The 25,692-nt window shown below is 39.9% G+C and overlaps 1 protein-coding gene across 8 annotated transcripts in view; it reads right to left on the reverse strand.

Annotated features, from left to right (window-relative positions):
* The window catches only part of LOC126359421 (leukocyte tyrosine kinase receptor), an 815,186-nt gene that overhangs the window by 317,572 nt on the left and 471,922 nt on the right, over positions 1-25,692 (reverse strand). For all 8 annotated transcript variants that reach the window (XR_007566229.1, XM_050007634.1, XM_050007633.1 and 5 more), the window contains one exon: positions 462-518. Coding sequence is in view for 7 of the 8 variants with exons in the window: in XM_050007634.1 (XP_049863591.1) it covers positions 462-518 (57 nt within the window). In the remaining variant the exon portion in view is untranslated. The remainder of the gene's footprint in view (positions 1-461; positions 519-25,692) is intronic.

The following is a 25,692-nucleotide window of genomic DNA, read 5'->3' on the forward strand; positions in this document are numbered from 1 at the left end:
ATAACACTGTTGCTTTCTATTACACATAATTAGTTCCTTTTTGTTTAAAATTTCATAAGTTTATAATTATTGTCAAACTCTGCTTTTTCCTTCCCGCTACAATTACTTACAAATCCTATAATGCACTTAAAATATTACAGTATTCCTCCTGTCTTCCTATGTATGAAGTTTAATTTTAGTCCTGTGTCATAAAAAAATTGGCACCATAAAGACTACCTTGTATATTTCTATTCAAAGTTCATTTTTGAACCCTTCCATATCATGCCGTCTCTTCAGCCTGAGCTAAGTAGTTGATTTATCCATTATCTTACTGATGAGGAACGTTTCTCTCCCTATTTGCCAAGGATAACGTAGACACACACAAGCGTAAATCACTTTCTGTCAAATTGTCACTATGAGTAATAATGACCTCACCAGTTTCTGAAACTGTGAAGTACAAAAAGGACTGTATTGATACTTACTTGCTTCCCAGTATGATATGTTGTATCTGTAGTTGCCAGTTTCATTTTGAGGAACACCTGCAGACAAAATAAAAATTGTAAGTAGTTGTGGAACAAAATTAATGAACATAACTACATCAACAAGATTCTTCACTTCATGAAATAAAATGTTTGCAGTGTTGCTTGCATCTCTTGAGAAGAGTGCTGATTTTTCAATTACATCAAAAATAGAGAGCTCCACAAGAACACTCGAATGTTCCACTGTACAAAGGTTGCTTGGTTCATTTTACCAACAAGACAATATTCTTAACGAACCTCAGCTTGCAGTGAATGATACAGAACAGACAACATACCTAGGGAAATCTAAAAAAGAATAAGTTTCACCTCCTGTACATGTTGTCAACCATGTGGAGTAACAGCACTGACATAGTGAGGCACAACCTGTTAAACTCATCAACATCACAGACATTACTGAGCAGGATAAGTGAGAACAAGACAATATTAATGTGACTGATACTGGTTTTTGTTTGATTTCACAGCATCACGGTAATGCCCCACATCCAGTCCTGCACCAGGAACAATTCTGTCGAACCTTTCTCCCTCCATGTGGAGCCCAGCTGGCTGTGTTATATCAACAGAGTTTCAGTGTTTCTCCTGTGCCATGCATGATCAATAGGGTTCTATATGCCAGCACCTTTGAATCACATAACCTAGCACATATGAAAATGTTTTCCATGATGTTTTGCCACCACAATGTACACCACCGAAGTCATCTCCATTTCACCCAGAACATCCAAAGACACGGTTTGCTAGTGTAGAGAGTATTCTGGGTAGCCATGATAGTGTAACTAACACATTGTAGTATTCCATCTCATTGAACAGTGTTGGTGACTATGCATTTCTAATCAGTGACATGATTCAATAACCTCTAGTAATTGAAAAATTTGGTGCAGCAAAGGCTGCCTTACTACAATGCTGGTTTACATCATCTGAACAACAGATAAAGTGGATGATTTATTCTGAAAACCTGGATGGCAGAATGACTTTCAAGCTCTGTAGGCATCTACATGAGTTAACTGATACCCCACTTACACTGGAGAACACACTGTGATTAGATGGTTAAGTAATCTGCCTGCATGCTTTGGAGTTTCCACGACTTCTCATGAAGGTGATACAGAAGAGAACTTATTGCTTATGGCTGATCAGATATTTTAACTCTCACAATAGTGCCATTACTATAGATTATAGTAATGGCAGTCAGTAACCTCTCAAACTTCGCAACAAGCAACAAAAGACAGCTGAGAGTGTAACAAGAGACACTATAGTGTCACAGCAGGTACACATTGGGCTGCTAATGGCAGTCATAGGCTGTTTGTGGCAGGTCGTCTCACAGCCTAAAAGGATCAGAGTTCTAACTACAGCAGACAATGGGCACTTTGGTGCTGGTTCCACATACGTTTCAGGAGCCATGCTCACAATGGCTCTTCATGTTGCTCGCACTGAAGCTCCATGCGTGACACATTCCAAGTGCACCTACATACCAGACAAGCGAGCCAAACTAGTTTTGCATGTATCTCCAAGAACAGTTCCAGAGTATATGTTCCTGATAAAAATACTTGTAACTAGTTTCTTGTCGACACAGGCTGGCAGGTGCACACAATCCCAAAGACAGCAACTTGATCATGAATTCCAGAAGTTCTCCAATAGCTATGAGCAGCTTATGATATGTCCATCAAACTGTATGGCACAACTATTTGCACAGTGGTTTTGGGTCTATGTACAAACTTCAATTTAAAATTTACTTTTGCTGAGGTTAATGAGTCGTTGCTAGGTGTGGATTTTTTGCATTTTCACCTTTCACTGGAGCTGGAGGATGGCAAACTTTGCCAAATCAACAGTGGAGATGCAGTTGCAGGTGAACTGCCCATGCATTCACACTCACACTCTGTGGTTTCCAGCACTAAAGCAGCAAAATGGTTATGGGATGCTTACTGTTCCTTGCAAACCTGGCTTATATGAACAATAAATATGAAAACAGCAGGGTCAATCATAGAACCTTGTCTGAAGAAATCTTAAGTTTCACACACAACATTGACAGACACAGAAAAGACCCAAAATAAAACAAACATGATGTGCCTCACACAATTACAACCAGTTCCAACCCACAACACCCCGGTACCTTTACTAGAAATGAAAAAACCTCAGCAGTTCCAAACAACTATAGTGGTTCCTCCATGGAGGAAGAGTGCAAGAATGCTATTTGACATGTTCAGAGCTGTACCAATCAGCTGGAGTTATCAGTGGCTGCTATAGGAAGGGATAAATCTTAATGTTTCTCACAATGTTTCATGCACAAACGTCAAGGCATAGCTTCTGAGCGATGCAGGTCAGTCACAATAATGGCAGTGTACTGCTTCCTTCTACCAATGTCACCAGTGCTCTGTCTTTCACGACTTGTTCTCCAAAAATGAGAGTTCTCAGTGGCAGAACTGTGTGTAAAATCAATACTGTGCAGAAATCTCCTGTATTCCACAAGACCCCTACATGCTGCTCCACCGAAGTACAGCTTTTGCAAGCAGACATACACCTCCCCTTCCCCCTCCGATGTGTTTCAACACCAACCCTCTTGCACCGAAATTGGAGCTCATTGATATTGCAGCACCACTCACACAACAGAATGACATCTATTACACCCCTCACTCTCATAATGGCCAGGTTCTTAGGGCCCAGCCATATCTGAGTGGAAACCTAGAGATGTAAGGGTACCACCCGACAAATCGAGCATGCAGAAACAGCTTAGCCATGCCCCCAACAGCACGGCTGCTCATGACACACAAGTTGAATGGGGACTGTCAGCCTGCACAATGGTATTCTGCACTGAAGGAGAGGGTCCTGTGGGGACTTCAAATCAATATCATTTGCGCACACAGTGACATTACGCTGACTAGCTTTCTTTGGTGTGGTAGTTCATCTTTGCTATGTACAGAGAAATCTGTTCTTTGTATCTGACTTATAATAACATCTCTGTATGACTGTCTGTGTTATTTGTGATACAGTACCACAGTTTTATTCTCTTATCTGAGAGTGTTATGCTCAATCCCACAGATTTTCTACAGCATCAAAAAGTGAAGAGCACCTGAACAATAAGTCTAAATCATACACACAGACTGCTTCAAAATATATTTCAAATGTAAGAAAAAAATCTTGTTATACAGCCAACATGAGGAACACACATGAAAAGCTCTGCAAAATTAACCAACATAGTACAGTGGGTTAAAGGTAAATATACATAATGTAATTCCTAGCCAGACAATACCATTCTAGAATGGTAAGTTTGAGAACTAACGAAGTATGGATATGAAGTAGAGTAAGACATTTTATAATAAAAAGATTTTGTTTATCATGACATTCCTTCAATAATGGAAAAACTATGCTAGTGCATGAGAAGTTTGTTTACATGCAGAAAGACAATTAATTACAAGCAGTGATTGATTTCCCTTAAGTGAGTACCTGCTTCCAGGTTATGGAAGCAGTTGCCATAAAAAGATAGCACAAGAGACACAACAGATATATAAAACATGTAACATAAGACATGCTAAAAACTTGAGGCAGAAATTTTACCTAACTTGGATTTAAACAATGGAGAATTCAGAATGGAATAACAACCACATCATGAAAAGAACAGATTGCTACTCACCACATTGAGGAGACACTGCATAACAGACAAGAATAATGAGAAGACTGCTGAACATTTTAGCATTCAGACAAAAAGTCTTTCTTCAGATGCAGAATAGACATACTCACACAAGCAAGATACACACTCACAAAAATGCTACTGTCTACAGACCATTCTGCCCAACACGATGTGCTATACTGCAGTGACTGCTTCACATATTACGCCATCTGGGCCCTTCTGGGATATTCCATATAAAGTAGGACCCTGATATTTAAAAGTTTAAAATATGGTACTTTTATGTATTTTTTGAAAAGGCTGGACTTTTTACTGTATGGCAACAATGGTTTGTAGTCCATTATTGCTTTCTCTTCATAATTTGTAGCCATTTTTATAACACCATATGTTTTTCATGTGATGAGAGTGTGAATTGTTGGAGACTTTGGACATTTGTTTCAACTAATTGGCAGGTAAAAACTAGTATATCGTTATTTATATTATTGTTACATACCCCAATGTATTGTATAAAGAGTATAAAATGGAAATAGGTAAATTATAGGTTGGGGTAAATAATGTAATATAACAGCATGAACTTTCATGTACCATGAGTCATTGTCATATAATTAAGTTTTTACATCAAATAATAAATTAGAGATAACTCTATCTTGTTCAGTAATTTACTTCTAAGTGTGAATGTATAACAAAAATCACTAATAAAAAATTTGCCAATTTCAACCAGTACTATAAAAACAGAAAATTAAATGTTTAACATGAGTCATGAAATCTGACTCACAGTTGTATTATTTTAAGATTAGAAGAAGAGGATGCCCTTAGCAGCTGCAGAGAAACAGAGTTAGAGAAGGGAAAAGTTGCAGAGTGAAGGAAAATATGAAGAATTTAAGAAGAAGCATCTAGAAGAAGCTCAAAACAGCCAGCAGAAACAGAAGCAAAAGTTTATACAGTTGAGTCAAGATGCAAAATTAGCAACCTAGTAAAGCAATTTTGTCACAGTATAAGTGACATAGTGCTCTGGGTAAGGCCGTGGCTCAAGTGCTGCAATTGCTTACGTCTGTCAACTATATCTGAGGATGTGAAAGTAGTTTCAATATTGGCAGATGGACCTGCCTCACACAAATATATTACTGCTGCTGTGCCTTAATTTCCATCATTCCATAATGTGGAAATCTACTGAAACTTATTTGCCACATCCCATGGTAAAGAAGCTGCAGATGGAATTGGTGCAGTTGCACAATGGCTAGTGGGGAATGCAGTAAAAAAGCAAAAATTCTTAGTAACTGATGCATCAACTTTCGCTCAGGTACCTGCAAGTACCACAACTATGCATGTTTTCCATGAATCTATTGATGAAATTCAAGGAATCAATGTGAAACTTAATCTGGCACAAATATTTTCTTCAACACCATCAGAACTAAACATAAAATGCATTTACTGCTTTCACTACAAGAGAGGAGTACTGCAAACATATCTGCTGTCTCCAAAGAATTTCACTGCTGCAGGTCATCATAGTGAAGAAACTATAGGAAGTGTGCAAATTGGAACCTGGTACAAAGAAGAATATGACAGTAAATTCAATGCTGGAGAAGTATGTCAAATTTTTGGAAATTCTTACTTAATCAGTGCAAGGGAGTGCACTGGTCACTATTAGAAATGGCCTATAAAATGTGATGAAATCATAAAGAAAATTAATCCACTTCATGTTGTCAATGCAAGAGGATATTTTTATTTCTCTGATTTTTAATTGAATTTACAATTCATTTTTCCAAAAGTGAAATGTTAATGGTAAGATTATCTTATTTGGCACATAATGCCATATTTTCATTTCTCTGCTTGCAGGAAAAAAGTTTTTCCAACAAGAAGAAGCAAGTAACATGAGTCACATAACATTGAGTCACATGCCGTTTTCAATATATTACAATATTTCACATGGTACAAATATTTTTCGAAATCTGTCACTCTGTCATTTGAATGCCAACCTAATAAGCATTTTCTGTGATAAATACCAGATCCATACTCCTAATAGTTTGAGGACACTTTTGACCTAAAATGTACATTAGGAATAGGATGTCCCAAATTTGTAACATGATTCATGACACAAATCACATTCTTGTTCTTTAAAGCTCTTCCCTGCTTAAATAACTCTTCAAGATCTTTGTCTGAATAACACAATTTATAATGATGATTTACAAAAGAAAATATGGATTTATAGATTGATAACAAGTCATCATAATAAAACATTGCTTTCAAAATGTAATGTGAGTCACCATGGAATCTCCCTTCCTACTAATAACAAGTTTTCTGAACTGCGCTGGTGAGAACTACCCCTACAACATTTCCTTCATTCTTATTAACTCCCCCTTGCCTCAATATTCACTTTCCCTGTCCTCCATACCCTCCTCTGCTCCCACTCCAGCACTACACACACCTTCTATTCCACACGCACACACACACACACACACACACACACACACACACACACACACACATCAGTCTTTTACACTTCTCTATGTCTCTCCTCTCCCCACCCCCCAGCACAGCTGCCCGAATCTACACCTAGCAGCCCTATCCTGTCCCCACCGTGTCCCTGCTTGCTTACACGTCAGCACATTTTCCCTCACCCATACCCTACTATCCCTCCCCCTCACCACCGTATGCTTCCCACTTATCCTGCTACTGTCCCAGATAGTTGCTCACGTCAGATGCTGGTGCAGCACACAGTCAGCCCCAAGCAGCCATGGACAGTATCAAGTATTGTGTGAGTTGTGATGGTATCAGTTTTTCTACTATGAGGAAGGACTTTTTGCCTGAAAGCTAAAAAGCCGATGGCTTAGATCACTCGCTGGGTACACTCTTACCTTGTTGGTAGTATTCATTTACTGTTGATTAAGATGTGTATAATCTTTGTCATGATCAGGCAAGTTATTAAGTTGGCTAATTGAAAAACCACCATGTTGCAGGGATTGGTGTCTTTGGCTACTAATCCAAAGATAATGTGTCTCTGTTTCATTACCAGCCACTGATTGGCCTCAAGACGAAAGAATCAGTAATGAAAGAAGGCAGGAGGATGCAGAAGGCAATTGTAATCACTGTGTGAAAGGCATATAAAATGCAATGAATGAGCACACAGTCTTTTAAAATACTCTCAAGATGATTGTAAAAGTTTCTAGAAGTAAATTAGTCTCCAGTTCTGACCTACACATGGAGACTAACTAGGAGGTGGTTATTGGGAAAGCAAAGAAATAGTTAGCATTCTAAAAACGAAAAAAGAAATACTGCTAGTTATCTGGAAGCTGGAGATTCTGCAAATAGAGATGAACAGGGTACTCTTTGACTCGGTATGGCTTGATGAAGTGAAATGGAAAGCAGATGGTTACATGATAATAACAGCAGAATCAACAAATGGTGGCATTAGCATAATTATCAACAGAAAGGTAGAGAACTGAGGGAGTTGGAATGAGTCACACACTTATTGAATAACTCTTTTGAGGACCGAAACTAAATCAACTCTAGAAACCACTGTACAGGTTTTTATGGCCAAAACATAAGCTGATAATCAGGAAATAGAGAAAATATTAGAATAAATAGAGAAATTGCTACAAATGTGAAACTGGATGAACATTTGACAGTCTAGGTTAATGGGGAAAGTACAGCACACAGGCTTACTGGAGAATATGGGTTGTGGGGAAGGATGAGAGAAGAGAGAAATTTCTATAGATCTCCATGCATTTCAGCTGGTTGTTTTCACTTTCTTTAATGAAATCCTCAATATTGGCAGTAAAAATCAAATGTAACATCTTGTATTAACATTTTTTTGAAAGCCAAACAAACTTTTGCTGATGGTGTATTTCCACTAACATGCTGAGAAATTCTGAAATGCATTTGTTTTCCAAACAGTTTTGAAAAAAAACTTGTAAGCAGTCAGAGTGGCCAATAGTTAACAGCTACTGCCTTGTTTTTCACGTATAGTAGTTTTTTGACAGTTGTATACTTGAGATATTCCAGAATTATTCCTTGTTCAAGTGAAGCATTAGAAGTATGACAAAGGATTTCACTTATATGGCAGTAATAGTTTGCTTCTAACTTACTGCATATGCTGCCAACACTAGTAGAGTTTTTAGTTTTCAGAGAGTTAATTATTCAGTCATTTATAATAAAATTACTGTTGACAAAAGGATATGTTTAAGTCTGCTAGGTGCACAGGCTTCTATAAACCTCACAGGTTGATTTCTCGAACCTTCTGGAATTATTTGTTCTGTTTTTATTACGAATGTTTGTTGAATGTATCAGCAACTCCTTTTTGATCAGTAACCAAATTATCTTTATTATTTATTTTGATACATTCTTACATATTGCAATTTTTCTCATTTTCTTCTTCACAAATCTGCAAAACTCTGAGTTATCAATTTCTGCCTGCAAGATTATGTTTTCCTTCCTGCATGGTTTTGTCAAGAGTTTTACTACACACATTGCAATGGCTCATATTATTAGCACCATTACATCTATTGGCTGATTCATGAAGCTTTGTTTCAGTTATGCCAATACAATAAATTTAGATGCTTTTATTAATTCAAAGCCTAATTTATTTAGAGCTTTCCTCTCACTAATTTTTTTAGGTGATATTTGTAAATTGATTTACATTTTAATTAAATTTGAAGTTAACTTCAGTGACAGCACATACAAGAGTCTAGTCTTCAAGTTTGTTGATGCTGATTAGAGTTAGTTTGTGTCTGCTTCAGATTTTTCTTTAAATTTACTTTTCTCTTCATACTGATATGATTTGCGATGTGGACCCATCCATCACAGTCTGGGAGGCTGCTTAGAATTCTTTGACTATTAAATTGTATCTAACTGTATCTATAAAAGTATTATCCAGTTCTGTAGCCAAGGTCAATAACACATGCCTGTGCAGTGGCGCTTGGCTCAGGTAAACCAATTCAGATTCTGGTGATGAGTGAATTTTTCACTGCCCATATTTGTCTGGCAAGGGAAGGAGAGGTGGTGGTGAGAAGTTACTCAGTTTCTGACAACTAATATTTATGACAATGTTCTGGGTTAAATCCCAAACCTCTCCGCAGTGTCTCATGACGTGAGGGAATATGAAGCCATTGACAGTGTTCTGTTTGCTGAATCGGGATGTTAAGCCTGTCAGCCTTCTTAAGGGCTACTCAAGAGGAGAAGGCTATGTGGCACCACCCTCTTCCTTCTATCATCATTATTACAATATACCACAAACACTACACTCTACACTTCTCAAGAGGAGAAGGCTATGTTGCATCACCCTCTTCCTTCTCTCATCATTATCACCAAATAACATAAGCACTACACTCTACATGCACCCGTTACATTCACCGGCACTCCACAATTACACGTACAGCACAACTCTTACATATCTGCAAGGAAAGGGGCTGATGTATGAGAGGGAAGAACATCCACCCTCACAGGTGGCTGAACCCATCCTCTGAGATATCCTGGCCAACAAAGTCTTACATATCTGCAAGGAAAGGGGCTGATGTATGAGAGGAAAGAACATCCACTATTTTTTAATAAAAATATGAATTATATATTCGAATACTGGAACTGGCTGCTACTCTTGTTGGATACTACACCACTGATATTAAGTTGTAAGGGTACATCAGGAGTTCCAGGTCTGTCCTGTTTTTATTAGTTATAAAGTTCACATTAAGGTCAGCCACTATACAGACTGAATTAATTTTTCTATACATGTGAGATGAAAGTGACTCACCAAGTCTCAGAAAAATACTCAAATTTATAGTTGATGCCCTGTAAACTGATAGCACTGTACGACTACCGGCTGTTATTTTAATGCCACATATCTCAAAGTGCTGTCCAGAACAACATTTACGTAGACATCTACATCATTTCAAACAAAAACAGCAATTCCACCTTTTCCAAATATAGATCTGCAATACTGATACAGTAGGGCAGTTTAAGTTCTCAGTCTGTCACACATGAATTCCATGTGTAATGTGAAGTTATAAAAAACAGAGTATACTGGGTTCATTTCTATATTCTTCATCTTACAAATACAGTATACCATTGGTTCTTGTTTACTTTTGATCTAATATCATATTCATTTGGAATGAGAGCTATCTCTCTCTGCACAAATTTGATACTGTAGTTCTGATTAAGGCATTAGCAATAGGATGGCATAGACAAAAAACACTTAATACATCAGTTATGAAGAATACAATTTCAGCTAGACAGATAATATCAACATTCTGTTGCGTTATCCCTAGTCATTTTGATAACAGTAAAAAAAAAAAAAAAGTCTTAAAAAGCACATTGCCTGGTGCAGATTACACATCTTCTGTACTTCTCTGAAATGAGGTAAATTTCTTTTTTCCTGTACATGTTAAATGCAATGGAAAATTAAATCTAATGGAACAGTATCTGACTTCAGTTTTTGCCCGACACTACAATGCCTCAGTAACAAACAGTCTGGGAAAAAACATTTGCTCCATATGTTACAGCACTGTGGTCACTCAGCTTACAAATATTTCTTTTTCAAAATGCACCTCGTACTTCATCAATGGGACGACTGTTTTCAATATGAATGATCACAGTATTTAAAATAAAGCTGCAAAGTTCATAAAAAGATATACGAGGACTACGTGAAAAGTATCTGTCATCAGGTTGTAAGTAAAATACAGGTACCACAACAGATGAAGCAAATCTGTTGTTGTTGTTGTTGTTGTGGTCTACAGTCCTGAGACTGGTTTGATGCAGCTCTCCATGCTACTCTATCCTGTACAAGCTTCTTCATCTCCCAGTACTTACTGCAACCTATATCCTTCTGAATCTGCTTAGTGCATTTATCTCTTGGTCGCCCTCTACGATTTTTACCCCCACACTGTCCTCCAATGCTAAATTTGTGATCCCTTGATGCCTCAGAACATGTCCTACCAACCGGCCCCTTCTTCTTGTCAAGCTGTGCCACAAACTCCACTTCTCCCCAATTCTATTCAATACCTCCTTATTAGTTATGTGATCTACCCATCTAATCTTCAACATTCTTCTGTAGCAACACATTTCAAAAGCTTCTATTCTCTTCTTGTCCAAACTATTTATCGTCCATGTTTCACTTCCATACATGGCTACACTCCTTACAAGTACTTTCAGAAACGACTTCCTGACACTTAAATCTATACTCGATGTTAACAAATTTCACTTTTTCAGAAACGATTTCCTTGCCATTGTCAGTCTACATTTTATATCCTCTCTACTTCGACCATCATCAGTTATTTTGCTCCCCAAATAGCAAAACTCCTTTACTACTTTAAGTGCCTCATTTCCTAATCTAATTCCTTCAGCATTACCCTACTTAATTCGACTACATTCCATTACCCTCATTTCGCTTTTGTTGTTGTTCATCTTATATCTTCCTTCCAAGACACTGTCCATTCCATTCAACTGCTCTTCCAAATCCTTTGCTGTCTCTGACAGAATTACAACGTCATCGGCCAACCTCAAAGTTTTTATTTCTTCTCCATGGATTTTAATACCTATGATCTTCGATGGTGCGCATTGTCTGTCCAATGTAAGTCTTCCCACACACACAGGGAGTCTGGTATATGCCGGCCTTCTGCAAACCGAGATCGTCTTTGACACTTCCCAATAATGCTCGTGTATTATTGGGTGGGCAAAAAACAGCTCCTACGCAGTGTTTCCTCAATATTCGTCCTATTTTCCCCGATAGTGCGCCAGTACCCGGTATATAGGCAGTGGCTATCTCTTCCTCCGGTACTTAGATTGGACAAGGTTCTTGAAAAGGCAGTGTATAACAGGATTGTGGCACATCTTGATAAACTTAATATTATTAACCACAGACAGTTTGGTTTTCAAAAAGGGGTTTCCACAGACCATGCCATATATTCACTCACAAATGATGTCTTGGAGTCACCAGTTGGTGTCTTCTGTGATATTTCCAAGGCCTTTGATTGTGTAAACCACACGATACTCTTGGAGAAGGCCTATCATTATGGAATCAAAGGGCCTATAGGTAACTGGTTAAAATCATATCTTGAAGACAGGAAAGAAAAGATGGTTCTAAATGGCTGCAACAAAGGATCTTCTAATCTAGTGGATTCTGAATGGGGCAAAATTCAGCATGGAGTTCCCCAGGGATCTGTCCTTGACCCTTGCTGTTTTTAATATATGTTAATGATTTACCCCTGTCCATTAGTAAAAATTGTGAATTCACAATGTTTGCTGATGATACAAGCATTGTCGTAGATGGTAAGTCTACTGCTGATCTGGAGACTGATGTTAATGATATACTCAGAGAAGTTACAGCTTGGTTTTCAATTTATTCTGTTTCAGTTAATATAAAAAAACCTGATTTTATACAGTTCCACACAAAAAAATAAAACTCTAAAAAATATAGTAATTGCTCATGACAACCAGGAACTAGAACAGGTGCAATCCGCTAAATTCCTGGGGATTCACATTGACAGTAGGCTCAACTGGGAACACCATGTGTCCCTTACTCTAAAAAGGCTTTCATCAGCAACTGTTGCTCTAAGAATCATTACTCATTTTGGGGACATCAGAATTTTAAAATCAGCTTACTTTGGATACTTTCACTCATTAATGAGTTACAGCATAATATTCTGGGGTAATTCACTAGCATAAAAAAAATCTTAACTGCTCAGAAGAGAGCAGTCAGAATTATATGTGGGGTTCCTCCATGAACCTCATGTAGAAAACTTTTTACACAGTTAGGTATTCTGACCCCTCCCCCCCATGAACCATGGACCTTGCCGTTGGTGGGGAGGCTTGCGTGCCACAGCGATACAGATAGCCATACCGTAGGTGCAACCACAATGGAGGAGTATCTGTTGAGAGGCCAGACAAACGCGTGGTTCCTGAAGAGGGGCAGCAGCCTTTTCAGTAGTTGCAAGAGCAACAGTCTGGATGATTGACTGATCTGACCTTGTAACAATAACCAAAACGGCCTGGCTGTGCTGGTACTGTGAACGGCTGAAAGCAAGGGGAAACTACGGCCGTAATTTTTTCCAAGGGCATGCAGCTTACTGTATGATTAAATGATGATGGCATCCTCTTGGGAAAAATATTCCAGAGGTAAAATAGTCTCCCATTAGGATCTCCAGGTGGGGACTACTCAAGAGGATGTCGTTGTCAGGAGAAAGAAAACTGGTGTTCTATGGATCGGAGCGTGGAATGTCAGATCCCTTAATGGGGCAGGTAGGTTAGAAAATTTAAAAAGGGAAATGGATAGGTTAAAGTTAGATATAGTGGGAATTAGTGAAGTTCGGTGGCAGGAGGAATAAGACTTCTGGTCAGGTGACTACAGCGTTATAAACACAAAATCAAATAGGGGTAATGCAGGAGTAGGTTTAATAACGAATAGGAAAATAGGAATGTGGGTAAGCTACTACAAACAGCATAGTGAATGCATTATTGTGGCCAAGATAGATATGAAGCCCACACCTACTACAGTAGTACAAGTTTATATGCCAACTAGCTCTGCAGATGACGAAGAAATTGAAGAAATGTATGATGAAATATAAGAAATTTTTCAGACAGTGAAGGGTGACAAAAATTTAATAGTCATGGTTGACTGGAGTTCTGTAGTAGGAAAAGGGAGAGAAGGAAACGTAGTAGGTGAATATGGATTGGGGCTAAGAAATGAAATAGGAAGCCACCTGGTAGAATTTTTCACAGAGCACTACTTAATCACAGCTAACACTTGGTTCAAGAATCATAAAAGAAGGCTGTATACATGGAAGAAGCCTGGAGATACTGACAGGTTTCAGATAGATTATATAATCGTAAGACAGAGATTTAGGAACCAGGTTTTAAATTGTAAAACATTTCCAGGGACAGATGTGGACTCTGACCACAATCTATTGGTTATGACCTGTAGATTAAAACTGAAGAAACTGCAAAAAGGTTCGAATTTAAGGAGATGGGACCTGGATAAACTGAAAGAACCAGAGGTTGTACAGAGTTTCAGGGAGAGCATAAGGGAACAATTGACAGGAATTGGGGAAAGAAATTCAGTAGAAGAAAAATGGGTAGCTTTGAGGGATGAAGTAGTGAAGGCAGCAGAGGATCAAGTAGGTGAAAAGATAAGGGCTAGTAGAAATCCTTGGGTAACAGAAGAAATATTGAATTTAATTGATGAAAGGAGGAAATATAAAAATGCAGTAAATGAAGCAGGCAAAAAGGAATACAGACGTCTCAAAAATGAGATCGACAGGAAGTGCAAAATGGCTAAGCAGGGACGGCTAGAGGACAAATGTAAGGATGTAGAGGTTTACCTCATGAGGGTTACGATAGATACTGCCTACAGGAAAATTAAAGAGACCTTTGGAGAAAAGAGAACCACTTGCATGAATATCAAGAGCTCAGATGGAAACCCTCTAAGTAAAGAAGGGAAAGCAGAAAGGTGGAAGGAGTATATAGAGGGTTTATACAAGGGCGATGCACTTAAGGATGATATTATGGAACTGGAAGAGGATGTAGATGAAGATGAAATGGGAGATATGATACTGCATGAAGAGTTTGACAGAGCTCTGAAAGACCTGAGTCGAAACAAGGCCCCCGGAGTAGACAACATTCCATTGGAACTACTGACAGCCTTGGGAGAGCCAGTCCTGACAAAACTCTACCATCTGGTGAGGAAGATGTATGAAACAGGCAAAATACCCTCAGACTTCAAGAAGAATATAATAATTCCAATCCCAAAGAAAGCAGGTGTTGACAGATGTGAAAATTACCGAACTATCAGTTTAATAAGTCACAGCTGCAAAATACTAACGCAAATTCTTTACAGATGAATGGAAAAACTAGTAGAAGCCGACCTCGGGGAAGATCAGTTTGGATTCCGTAGAAATATTGGAACACGTGAGGCAATACTGACCCTACGACTTATCTTAGAAGCTACATTAAGGAAGGGCAAACCTATGTTCCTAGCATTTGTAGACTTAGAGAAAGCTTTTGGCAATGTTGACTGGAATACTCTCTTTCAAATTCTGAAGGTGGCAGGGGTAAAATACAGGGAGCAAAAGGCTATTTACAATTTGTACAGGAACCAGATGGCAGTTATAAGAGTTGAAAGGTATGATAGGGAAGCAGTGGTGGGGAAGGGAGTGAGACAGGATTGTAGTCTCTCCCTGTATATTGAGCAAGCAGTGAAGGAAACAAAAGAAAAATTCGGAGTAGGTATTAAAATCCATGGAGAAGAAATAAAAACTTTGAGGTTCACCGATGACATTGTAATTCTGCCAGAGACAGCAAAGGACTTGGAAGAGCAGTTGTACGGAATGGATAGTGTCTTGGAAGGAAGATATAAGACGAACATCAACAAACGCAAAATGAGGGTAATGGAATGTAGTCGAATTAAGTAGGGTAATGCTGAGGGAATTAGATTAGGAAATGAGGCACTTAAAGTAGTAAAGGAGCTTTGCTGTTTGGGGAGCAAAATAACTGATGATGGTCGAAGTAGAGAGGATATAAAATTTAGACTGACAATGGCAAGGAAATCGTTTCTGAAGAAGAGAAATTTGTTAACATCGAGTATAGATTTAAGTGTCAGGAAGTCATTTCTGAAAGTATTGTATGGAGTGTAGCCATGTATGGAAGTGAAACATGGACGATAAATAGTTTGGACAAGAAGAGAATAGAATCTTTTGAAATGTGGTGCTACAGAAGAATGCTGAAGATTAGATGGGTAGATCACAAAACTAATGAGAAAGTGTTGAATAGGATTGGGGAGAAGAGAAGTTTGTGGCACAACTTGACCAGGAAAAGGGATCGGTTGGTAGGACATTTGCTGCGGCATCAAGGGATCACCAATTTAGTATTGGAGGGCAGTGTGGAGGGTCAAAATCGTAGAGGGAGACCAAGACATGAAAACACTAAGCAGATTCAAAAGGATGTAGGTTGCAGTTGTTACTGGGAGATGAAGAAGCTTGCACAGGATAGAGTAGCATGGAGAGCTGCATCAAACCAGTCTCAGGACTGAAGACAACAACAACAGGTATTCTGACCACAACATGTCAGTACATATACTCTCTGATGAATGTAGTTCATAAAGACTGTGCTCAGTATGAAACAAATTGTTCATACCATAACTACAATACTAGAGGTAAAGATGATCTACATGTTGAACTAAAAATTTTAACACTTGTACAGAAGGGAGTAAAGTATGCTGCTATAAAGACTTTTAATGCATCGCCTAATTATATTAAATGTACAAGAGAAAATGAAACACTGTTCAAAGGTATGTTAAAAAAATACCTGCTTGACCATCCACTTTACTCGTTAGTTGAATTCTTTTCCAGAAGTAATGCTCTCCCTTAATAATAGATGTATTTAGTCTCTTAATTATTAGATGGACGATACAAGATTATGTTAATGTTATAGTGTTAATAGTTATAATGTTATATTGAGAATTGCTGTACTAGTTAAATAACACCTTGTAAATGAGAAAAGTTATACTTATTAATATCTTATATCATTGTATTATATTACTATTCTGTAGCATTAATTGTATTTGTACAATTGTATTGACACATTATACATCCAGGCGAATCACTCTTATGTACAGATCTAAGGAATAAGCATACCAAATAATAAATAAAATAAAATGAAAGACAGACAGTGCGCACCATGGAAGATCGTTGCCGAGAACATCAGAGGCGCACTCGACTTACGTACCCCAACAAATCGGCAGTCACGGAGCACTGTTTGTCCGAAAATCACGAAATGGACTACCAACTTACCAGGGTCTTGGCACAGACATCTAAATACTGGGACAGCGTCGTTACAGACGCTATCGAAATTCGTACCAGGGGCGGACTCATCAACAGAGATTGCTGCTATAACCTCAGCAAGGCATGGGAACCGGCACTGAGTCTAATTAAAAAGAGGCTCAGCAAAGAAAACGAACGAGCGACCACTGCGGACGAGGCAGTTATACCGACGCCAACACAGACGCCGACGCCAGCCTCTCAGCGACCGCCGACGCGCGACCACGGACCACGGAGAGATCGCCTCGCGGGGGGAGGGGATTTAGGATGGCAGCCCGCCCTCAAGAGCTCAGTGCGTCAGCGCACCTGACGATGGCGACATGTCTGATCGCCGAAATATTGTGCCCGTTGGACACTATGGCCCGGCAGTACACCCGTGGACTGTCCGAGCAAGAAATACGCTCGGAGAAGCTGAAGAATCACATCATGTATTAAAACTGAATCTTTGAAACACTCACTACATAATCATGGATTAGATATAAGGTTTTGTCATATCTCTTAACAAACTGGTCATTTCCCCCTGCATTCTGCCACGTGAGGGCTGAGATTGCAGGCAGTCCATGCAGCCTCAGATCTACTATATTTCGGAACCGGGGCAAACACTTGATAGTGCTCCTTTCAACCCCCCCCCCCCCCCCCCACCTCCCGCCCAAAACAAAAAGAAAATCTTCTCGAGCGTTTGAGAGAGGACATAAAAATTTTAAAAAAATCGATTTTTCGAAATTATGTTCACTTTGCAGCGCACGTTTTCTGATTAGTTTGATACATAAAACATATACACTCCTGGAAATTGAAATAAGAACACCGTGAATTCATTGTCCCAGGAAGGGGAAACTTTATTGACACATTCCTGGGGTCAGATACATCACATGATCACACTGACAGAACCACAGGCACATAGACACAGGAAACAGAGCATGCACAATGTCGGCACTAGTACAGTGTATATTCACCTTTCGCAGCAATGCAGTCTGCTATTCTCCCATGGAGACGATCGTAGAGATGCTGGATGTAGTCCTGTGGAACGGCTTGCCATGCCATTTCCACCTGGCGCCTCAGTTGGACCAGCGTTCGTGCTGGACGTGCAGACCGCGTGAGACGACGCTTCATCCAGTCCCAAACATGCTCAATGGGGGACAGATCCGGAGATCTTGCTGGCCAGGGTAGTTGACTTACACCTTCTAGAGCACGTTGGGTGGCACGGGATACATGCGGACGTGCATTGTCCTGTTGGAACAGCAAGTTCCCTTGCCGGTCTAGGAATGGTAGAACGATGGGTTCGATGACGGTTTGGATGTACCATGCACTATTCAGTGTCCCCTCGACGATCACCAGAGGTGTAGGGCCAGTGTAGGAGATCGCTCCCCACACCATGATGCCTGGTGTTGGTCCTGTGTGCCTCGGTCGTATGCAGTCCTGATTGTGGCGCTCACCTGCACGGCGCCAAACACGCATACGACCATCATTGGCACCAAGGCAGAAGCGACTCTCATCGCTGAAGACGACACGTCTCCATTCGTCCCTCCATTCATGCCTGTCGCGACACCACTGGAGGCGGGCTGCACGATGTTGGGGCGTGAGCGGAAGACGGCCTAACGGTGTGCGGGACCGTAGCCCAGCTTCATGGAGACGGTTGCGAATGGTCGTCGCCGATACCCCAGGAGCAACAGTGTCCCTAATTTGCTGGGAAGTGGCGGTGCGGTCCCCTACGGCACTGCGTAGGATCCTACGGTCTTGGCGTGCATCCGCGCGTCGCTGCGGTCCGGTCCCAGGTCGACGGGCACGTGCACCTTCCGCCGACCACTGGCGACAACATCGATGTACTGTGGAGATCTCACGCCCCACGTGTTGAGCAATTCGGCGGTACGTCCACCCGGCCTCCCGCATGCCCACTATACGCCCTCGCTCAAAGTCCGTCAACTGCACATACGGTTCACGTCCACGCTGTTGCGGCATGCTACCAGTGTTAAAGACTGCGATGGAGCTCCGTATGCCACGGCAAACTGGCTGACACTGACGGCGGCGGTGCACAAATGCAAAGCAGGTAGCGCCATTCGACGGCCAACACCGCGGTTCCTGGTGTGTCCGCTGTGCCGTGCGTGTGATCATTGCTTGTACAGCCCTCTCGCAGTGTCCGGAGCAAGTATGGTGGGTCTGACACACCGGTGTCAATGTGTTCTTTTTTTCCATTTCCAGGAGTGTATTTTCGAGGAAATGTGAGACATGTTTTTTAATGCCACGCCTCTTCAGAAAGCATTCTTCTATTCGCTCTGTGAAATTCAAACATGTATAGTTTGTAATGGAAGCCATGAAGTCTATATTGACGACAGTGGAAATTAAAATGTCATGTGGTGCCTCTCCTGTTCCAAGTCGGCCGGTTTGACATCCAACCCTCTTTACTGTTATTATTCGTTTTAAACTCTCAATTAGTACTATGTGGGATTATTTGTGACCGGGAGAATAAGAACTCTTCAAAAAATTTGCACTCTTTATTGCCTATTTGCTAATAACTTTCTATTTTGTGTAGCATAAAATTAAATATAGGAAACATAAAACCTGTAAAGATATGAGACAAGAGAGTACACATTTCTTAAGTCCTTTGGTCCTAGCATTTTTTTTTCTCTGTGTCTTGCAACAGCTTTACACGGCTTGTTTCCCTTTCTGCGAAAGTATCTATTATCTCACTAAAGTTCGTGAAACGTTTTGCTACATGAAAAATGAAACTGTCATTGTCTAATACTGAAAAAGTTGCTAACACGAATCATGCACGACTGGTATGGTCTCTCGAATTGATAATGTTTATTTTGTCATTGTGAGATAAAACGAAATAGCTCTTTCTAATATTGCAGCAATAGTAATACGCCAAAAACGCGAGACTGTTTTGGCACAAATGGTCATTTTTATTTACCTCATCTAAATAAATAACGCGACAGAATATAATTCACTAAGTACTAATATCAAATGCTTACTAGCCTTACAACAAGCAAAAAAGTTTTATGTTAGGAAATAGTTTCACATTTCATTCATAAACTCCATTTTCTCAAGCATGAGATCGACAAGTAGTAAGAAATTTCTATATAAATTTGGAAGCCTCATATTCTTCTATATAATTCGTGTGATGTCGCCGTGTTTTCTCGTTCTTCGTTCGAACAATCTTGTCATCACTTATTCTGTAGCTTTCGTGCCATTGTCAAAACTTATTCTCCGGTTAACTTCCCTACTCCTGCCAGGATCACCGGTTCAGTTACCCCGCGTTTACCGGTTAGGCGTTATTACGTGTTCGTAAAACACGTTTTCCGCGCTATCCCGAGAACAGAATTTATGCGGCTGCTAAACGGGGATTGTACAACTGACCATTAATACAGTAGGGTTCTGTCAAAATTGCATTTTCTTGGATACACAGAGAAGATAATATGTAATCTTTCTTACCTGTTAGTCGTTCATTTCCCCTCTGGTAGTCGAAATACATGGATTTCACTAATAATTATAATAACGCTAATCATTCGCACAACCAATCAACCACATAAACAGCTGTTGGCAACCATCGTTGCGTTTATTCGGCTCTGCTCGTATAACCCCGTCCCCTTTCGTCTGGGGGAAGGCTTTATATTTCTAGACGCGAAGGGAACTCCCCTGGCACGGACATCACGTACACTACGTAGGGATTCAAAATCAACTTATGAATCGTTCAAAAATCAACTTATTATGTGTTAAAAGTGGTCACAAAACAACTGAGATGCGTATAAAAATGATATGAATAATCGATGGACCAACGGGCGATGGATACTATGCGCTTTGTAAAACAAGATTTGATATCCCGGCTTGCTTCCCCTCCTCTCTCTCTCTCTCTCTCTCTCTCTCTCTCTCTCTCTCTCCATGATCCGGACCTGAGCCCTTTCTTCAGTTCTTCATCGGAGACAGGCAAGTTTTCATGCACACGAAGAGGTGTAACTAACTCGTTTTTCTAAGTATGAACTGTACGACGGAGGTTCGAAAGCACCCCGTGTAAACTGACGCACCGAGTCTTGCCGGGCAAAGTGCAGCCGAGCATTGTCGTGCTTATTTTGAATGTTTATTCTCTTTTCTTATTTTCGTTGTGGGCTTTAGAACCTATTTTCGTTTCACATTCCATTGAATCCACAAACTAGATTCCCTTAGAGCTCCAGAAAACGGTAGCCATAACGTTCTGCCTGATAGTCTACATGCTTCTTTTTTATTTCTTGGTGGCCCTACACCTATGATTGTTGATTTGTCTCCGCGTTGCATAGGAAATCCAACGACAGTGTCTCTAGATTGAGTTTTTTTTTTTTGCAATCTTGGGGAAAATTCTTTTTTTTTTTGGGGGGGAGGGGGGGGGGGACGATTGTGGGAACGAAAACTTTGGGGGAAAAAATTTCGGCAGTGAGGAAGTATTTTTTCTGCATAACGAAACTGCTGATACTGTCTCTGACTTGTGCCAAATATGAGCCATGAAAATTTGTACTGAATGTAAAAGGATTCTAGAATTTAATGTTTGTTTGATAAGTGAAACACCAATATGCCCATTTTTGTACTGCTTTACTCTTTAACATTTATTAAACATTATTTTGTAAGTTTTCTTTTCATAGTTGGCTTTCTGTGGTCAGGATAAATATTCCATTGTTATTGCACGCCACGTAACAAAAACTGCTTTTGTTCCTCCCGAACAGTGATTAAACGATGCAAATTTTATACAGGGTTTAATTTCGGCCGGCACCTCTCGGGGAATTTATTTTGAACATGACAAGTCCAGTCTGGAGATTTAAAATAGTACACTTTGTTAAATAGCAATCTAATTATAATTTGCCGTGCTGCGCCGGCACTGGTGAATGTGACAATGGGCGACCAACATGATGTGATGAAATATCTTCACTATCATTCATCGCTACATGTTTTATTAGTTAATACTGGACACACGTTCACCGAGCACCTCCAATGCAACTGACTGAACGTTGCGACTGGCAGCAGTTGCAGTCTCGTTGTCACGAAGACTTGGGCCAATATGTGTGAGACTGCTAAAACTGGTTCAAATGGCTCTAAGCTCTAAGGTACTTAAGATCTGAGGTCATCAGTCCTCAGCCTTAGAACTACTTAAACCTAACCAACCTAAGGACTTCAAACACATCCATGCTTTCTCTCTCTCTCTCTCTCTCCAAATCAATCCCTTTCCTTTTTTCACATCTGCTGTTTGGTGTTAGCTTCACATCAGTGGCTGCAATACAGAGATACAGAGATATACAGAGATACCTCACGGCGTGTTCAGACACTGCTAGCCTAAGCTACCGGCCCATGCAATGCCTGGTGCAACTTTTTATTTCTCCCTTAAAGAACTAAGGAGAGAATTAACAATTTTATATGTGTGAAAGATAATAAGCAGTTATTTTGACCGACATTTGTCAACTGGTTGGTATTTCCTCAAACTTAAGTAGAACTATGTAGAATCTTCGTTGTAGCACATTGAGTCCATTTCTAGCTATTTTTTACGTTCACAAAGGAAGTAATTTACTCCGAACACAGCTGCCGAAAGTTTCAAGTTTAGATGTATTTGGTAGTGGTTTTTTGGGTGTTTAGTTTGTTGTGTTTGCTGGTGCTGTTATTTTTTGGGTGTATTAACTGAAAGAGAGGAAGTAGGTATCTATTACCTAAACTATTTACCGTGCGAAGATATCGGCCTGCAACGGTAGCCCAGCCACAATTTTCTGGTAAGTTTCTGAATTTCTACGTACTTCACTGAATGCAAACTAGAGTTTCAATCTTGTCTAAAAAGCCACAAATAAGCAATTTTCATTTTATTTTTAGAATAAATGCAATTTTGATGAAATCATGCTGTATTATATGATACCATTCCGATACTGCTTATTGAGTGAGATCAGTAAGTAGTTAGTAGAGCGCTGAAATATGGAAGATTGGGTACTGTTTACTGATTAGTGTTTTTATTTATATTTAGTTGGCTCTGTGAGTTTTCGTGTTGTTTCGTATGGCATTAAAATAAGAAGTAACTATGTATTAATGGTAGCCGGCCGGAGTGGCCGAGCGGTTCTAGGCGCTACAGTCTGGAACCGCGCGACCGCTACGGCCGCGGGTTAGAATCCTGCCTCGGGCATGGATGTGTGTGATGTCCTTAGGTTAGTTAGGCTTAAGTAGTTCTAAGTTCTAGGAGACTGATGACCTCAGAAGTTAGTCCCATAGTGCTCAGAGCCATTTTTGTATTAATGGTAACTGGATTGCTGGCGTTATGGGCTCATTTTCGTTTTGGTGGAATAATCTGATTCGCTCCCTGAAGCGCCTGTAGACGACAGGACCAAATATCAGCTGACCAGCGGACGAAACTACACACTACGGACGGACCGAAAATACACAGGAATCTCAACCCCCTTTGGTCAGAAGCGAGCGGCACATTGTTGTCCAGACTCCGGGATTACCATTTCAGGGCCCGTTTTGCTAGCATGGTGTTTTTTCACGAACTTAAACACACATAACGTCTAATTTTTGCTGTTTGTCCATAATAACTCACGTAATAAATACTATTGCGATACAATTATAGTTACAAGCGCTGACTTGTGCCAAATATGAGCCATGAAAATTTGTACTGAATGTAAAAGGATTCTAGAATTTAATGTTTGTTTGATAAGTGAAACACCAATATGCCCATTTTTGTACTGCTTTACTCTTTAACATTTATTAAACATTATTTTGTAAGTTTTCTTTTCATAGTTGGCTTTCTGTGGTCAGGATAAATATTCCATTGTTATTGCACGCCACGTAACAAAAACTGCTTTTGTTCCTCCCGAACAGTGATTAAACGATGCAAATTTTATACAGGGTTTAATTTCGGCCGGCACCTCTCGGGGAATTTATTTTGAACATGACAAGTCCAGTCTGGAGATTTAAAATAGTACACTTTGTTAAATAGCAATCTAATTATAATTTGCCGTGCTGCGCCGGCACTGGTGAATGTGACAATGGGCGACCAACATGATGTGATGAAATATCTTCACTATCATTCATCGCTACATGTTTTATTAGTTAATACTGGACACACGTTCACCGAGCACCTCCAATGCAACTGACTGAACGTTGCGACTGGCAGCAGTTGCAGTCTCGTTGTCACGAAGACTTGGGCCAATATGTGTGAGACTGCTAAAACTGGTTCAAATGGCTCTAAGCTCTAAGGTACTTAAGATCTGAGGTCATCAGTCCTCAGCCTTAGAACTACTTAAACCTAACCAATATGCCCATTTTTGTACTGCTTTACTCTTTAACATTTATTAAACATTATTTTGTAAGTTTTCTTTTCATAGTTGGCTTTCTGTGGTCAGGATAAATATTCCATTGTTATTGCACGCCACGTAACAAAAACTGCTTTTGTTCCTCCCGAACAGTGATTAAACGATGCAAATTTTATACAGGGTTTAATTTCGGCCGGCACCTCTCGGGGAATTTATTTTGAACATGACAAGTCCAGTCTGGAGATTTAAAATAGTACACTTTGTTAAATAGCAATCTAATTATAATTTGCCGTGCTGCGCCGGCACTGGTGAATGTGACAATGGGCGACCAACATGATGTGATGAAATATCTTCACTATCATTCATCGCTACATGTTTTATTAGTTAATACTGGACACACGTTCACCGAGCACCTCCAATGCAACTGACTGAACGTTGCGACTGGCAGCAGTTGCAGTCTCGTTGTCACGAAGACTTGGGCCAATATGTGTGAGACTGCTAAAACTGGTTCAAATGGCTCTAAGCTCTAAGGTACTTAAGATCTGAGGTCATCAGTCCTCAGCCTTAGAACTACTTAAACCTAACCAACCTAAGGACTTCAAACACATCCATGCCTGAGGCAGGATTCGAACCTGCGACCGTAGCAGCTGCATGGTTCTGGACTGAAGTTCCTAGAACCGCTCGGTCATTGCTAGGGAACAGCCAGTAGCAACTGTTATTTATGTTAAATCTTGTGCACTTCTGTTTTGATTAAAAGAAATTTTGTTTTAAAAACCTGAACACTCTTATGTATTAAAAAAAAATTTATCATTGTAAGTTTTCTCAAAAATTTTCAAAAATCAAAACTTGTGATTTTTATGTGTATGTGGCTGGGTGGGGGAGCTGTACGGTTAAAAGAGGTGCGTTCGGAGCTTTCGGCACCTCCAGTTTTAAAATGAAACACTAGTCTTGCATCAGTTCGATGCTCTTTAGCTGTATTGTTCATTGTCCTTAGCGTCGAAACCTTCTTTCTAGCTCCTTGAAAAAAGGATTATTTGGCCACACACTAAACATTAGTGGAGAAAAACTGTCATCAGTTTTCAGGAAGTCAAACAATGACTTGTTTTTGACTCGAATGAATTCGTAGATGTATTTTTCTAAAATACCAAAATAGTGATCTAATCAGAAAACTTAAGTGACAACTTTCTATGTTTACTTATTTAGCTCACAGTCGAATGGAATTCAAGGTTCTTCCGTCGATGGGATGTAATGTTTACCATGGGCTGATAAATTTTCTTTCGTTAAATTTTCAACTTTTCTTATTTTATTTGTCTATCTTTATCATTGTCAGACAGTGACAGGATAGAAACTTCATCAGTCAAAGCTGCTGGTAAACCTTTCGGGATGTGAGGTCGTGGTCCAAGAAACTTCTGTTCGTGACGTTTCGTCCAGTACTGTGGCGGACATCACTAGAGACTCTCTTCCTCTGAGTCTTGCCGACTGACTGGTCGGACGGGCGAGAGCGACATATCTACTGT

Source organism: Schistocerca gregaria, chromosome 1, assembly GCF_023897955.1.
Source record: "Schistocerca gregaria isolate iqSchGreg1 chromosome 1, iqSchGreg1.2, whole genome shotgun sequence".
Classification (NCBI taxonomy): domain Eukaryota; kingdom Metazoa; phylum Arthropoda; class Insecta; order Orthoptera; family Acrididae; genus Schistocerca; species Schistocerca gregaria.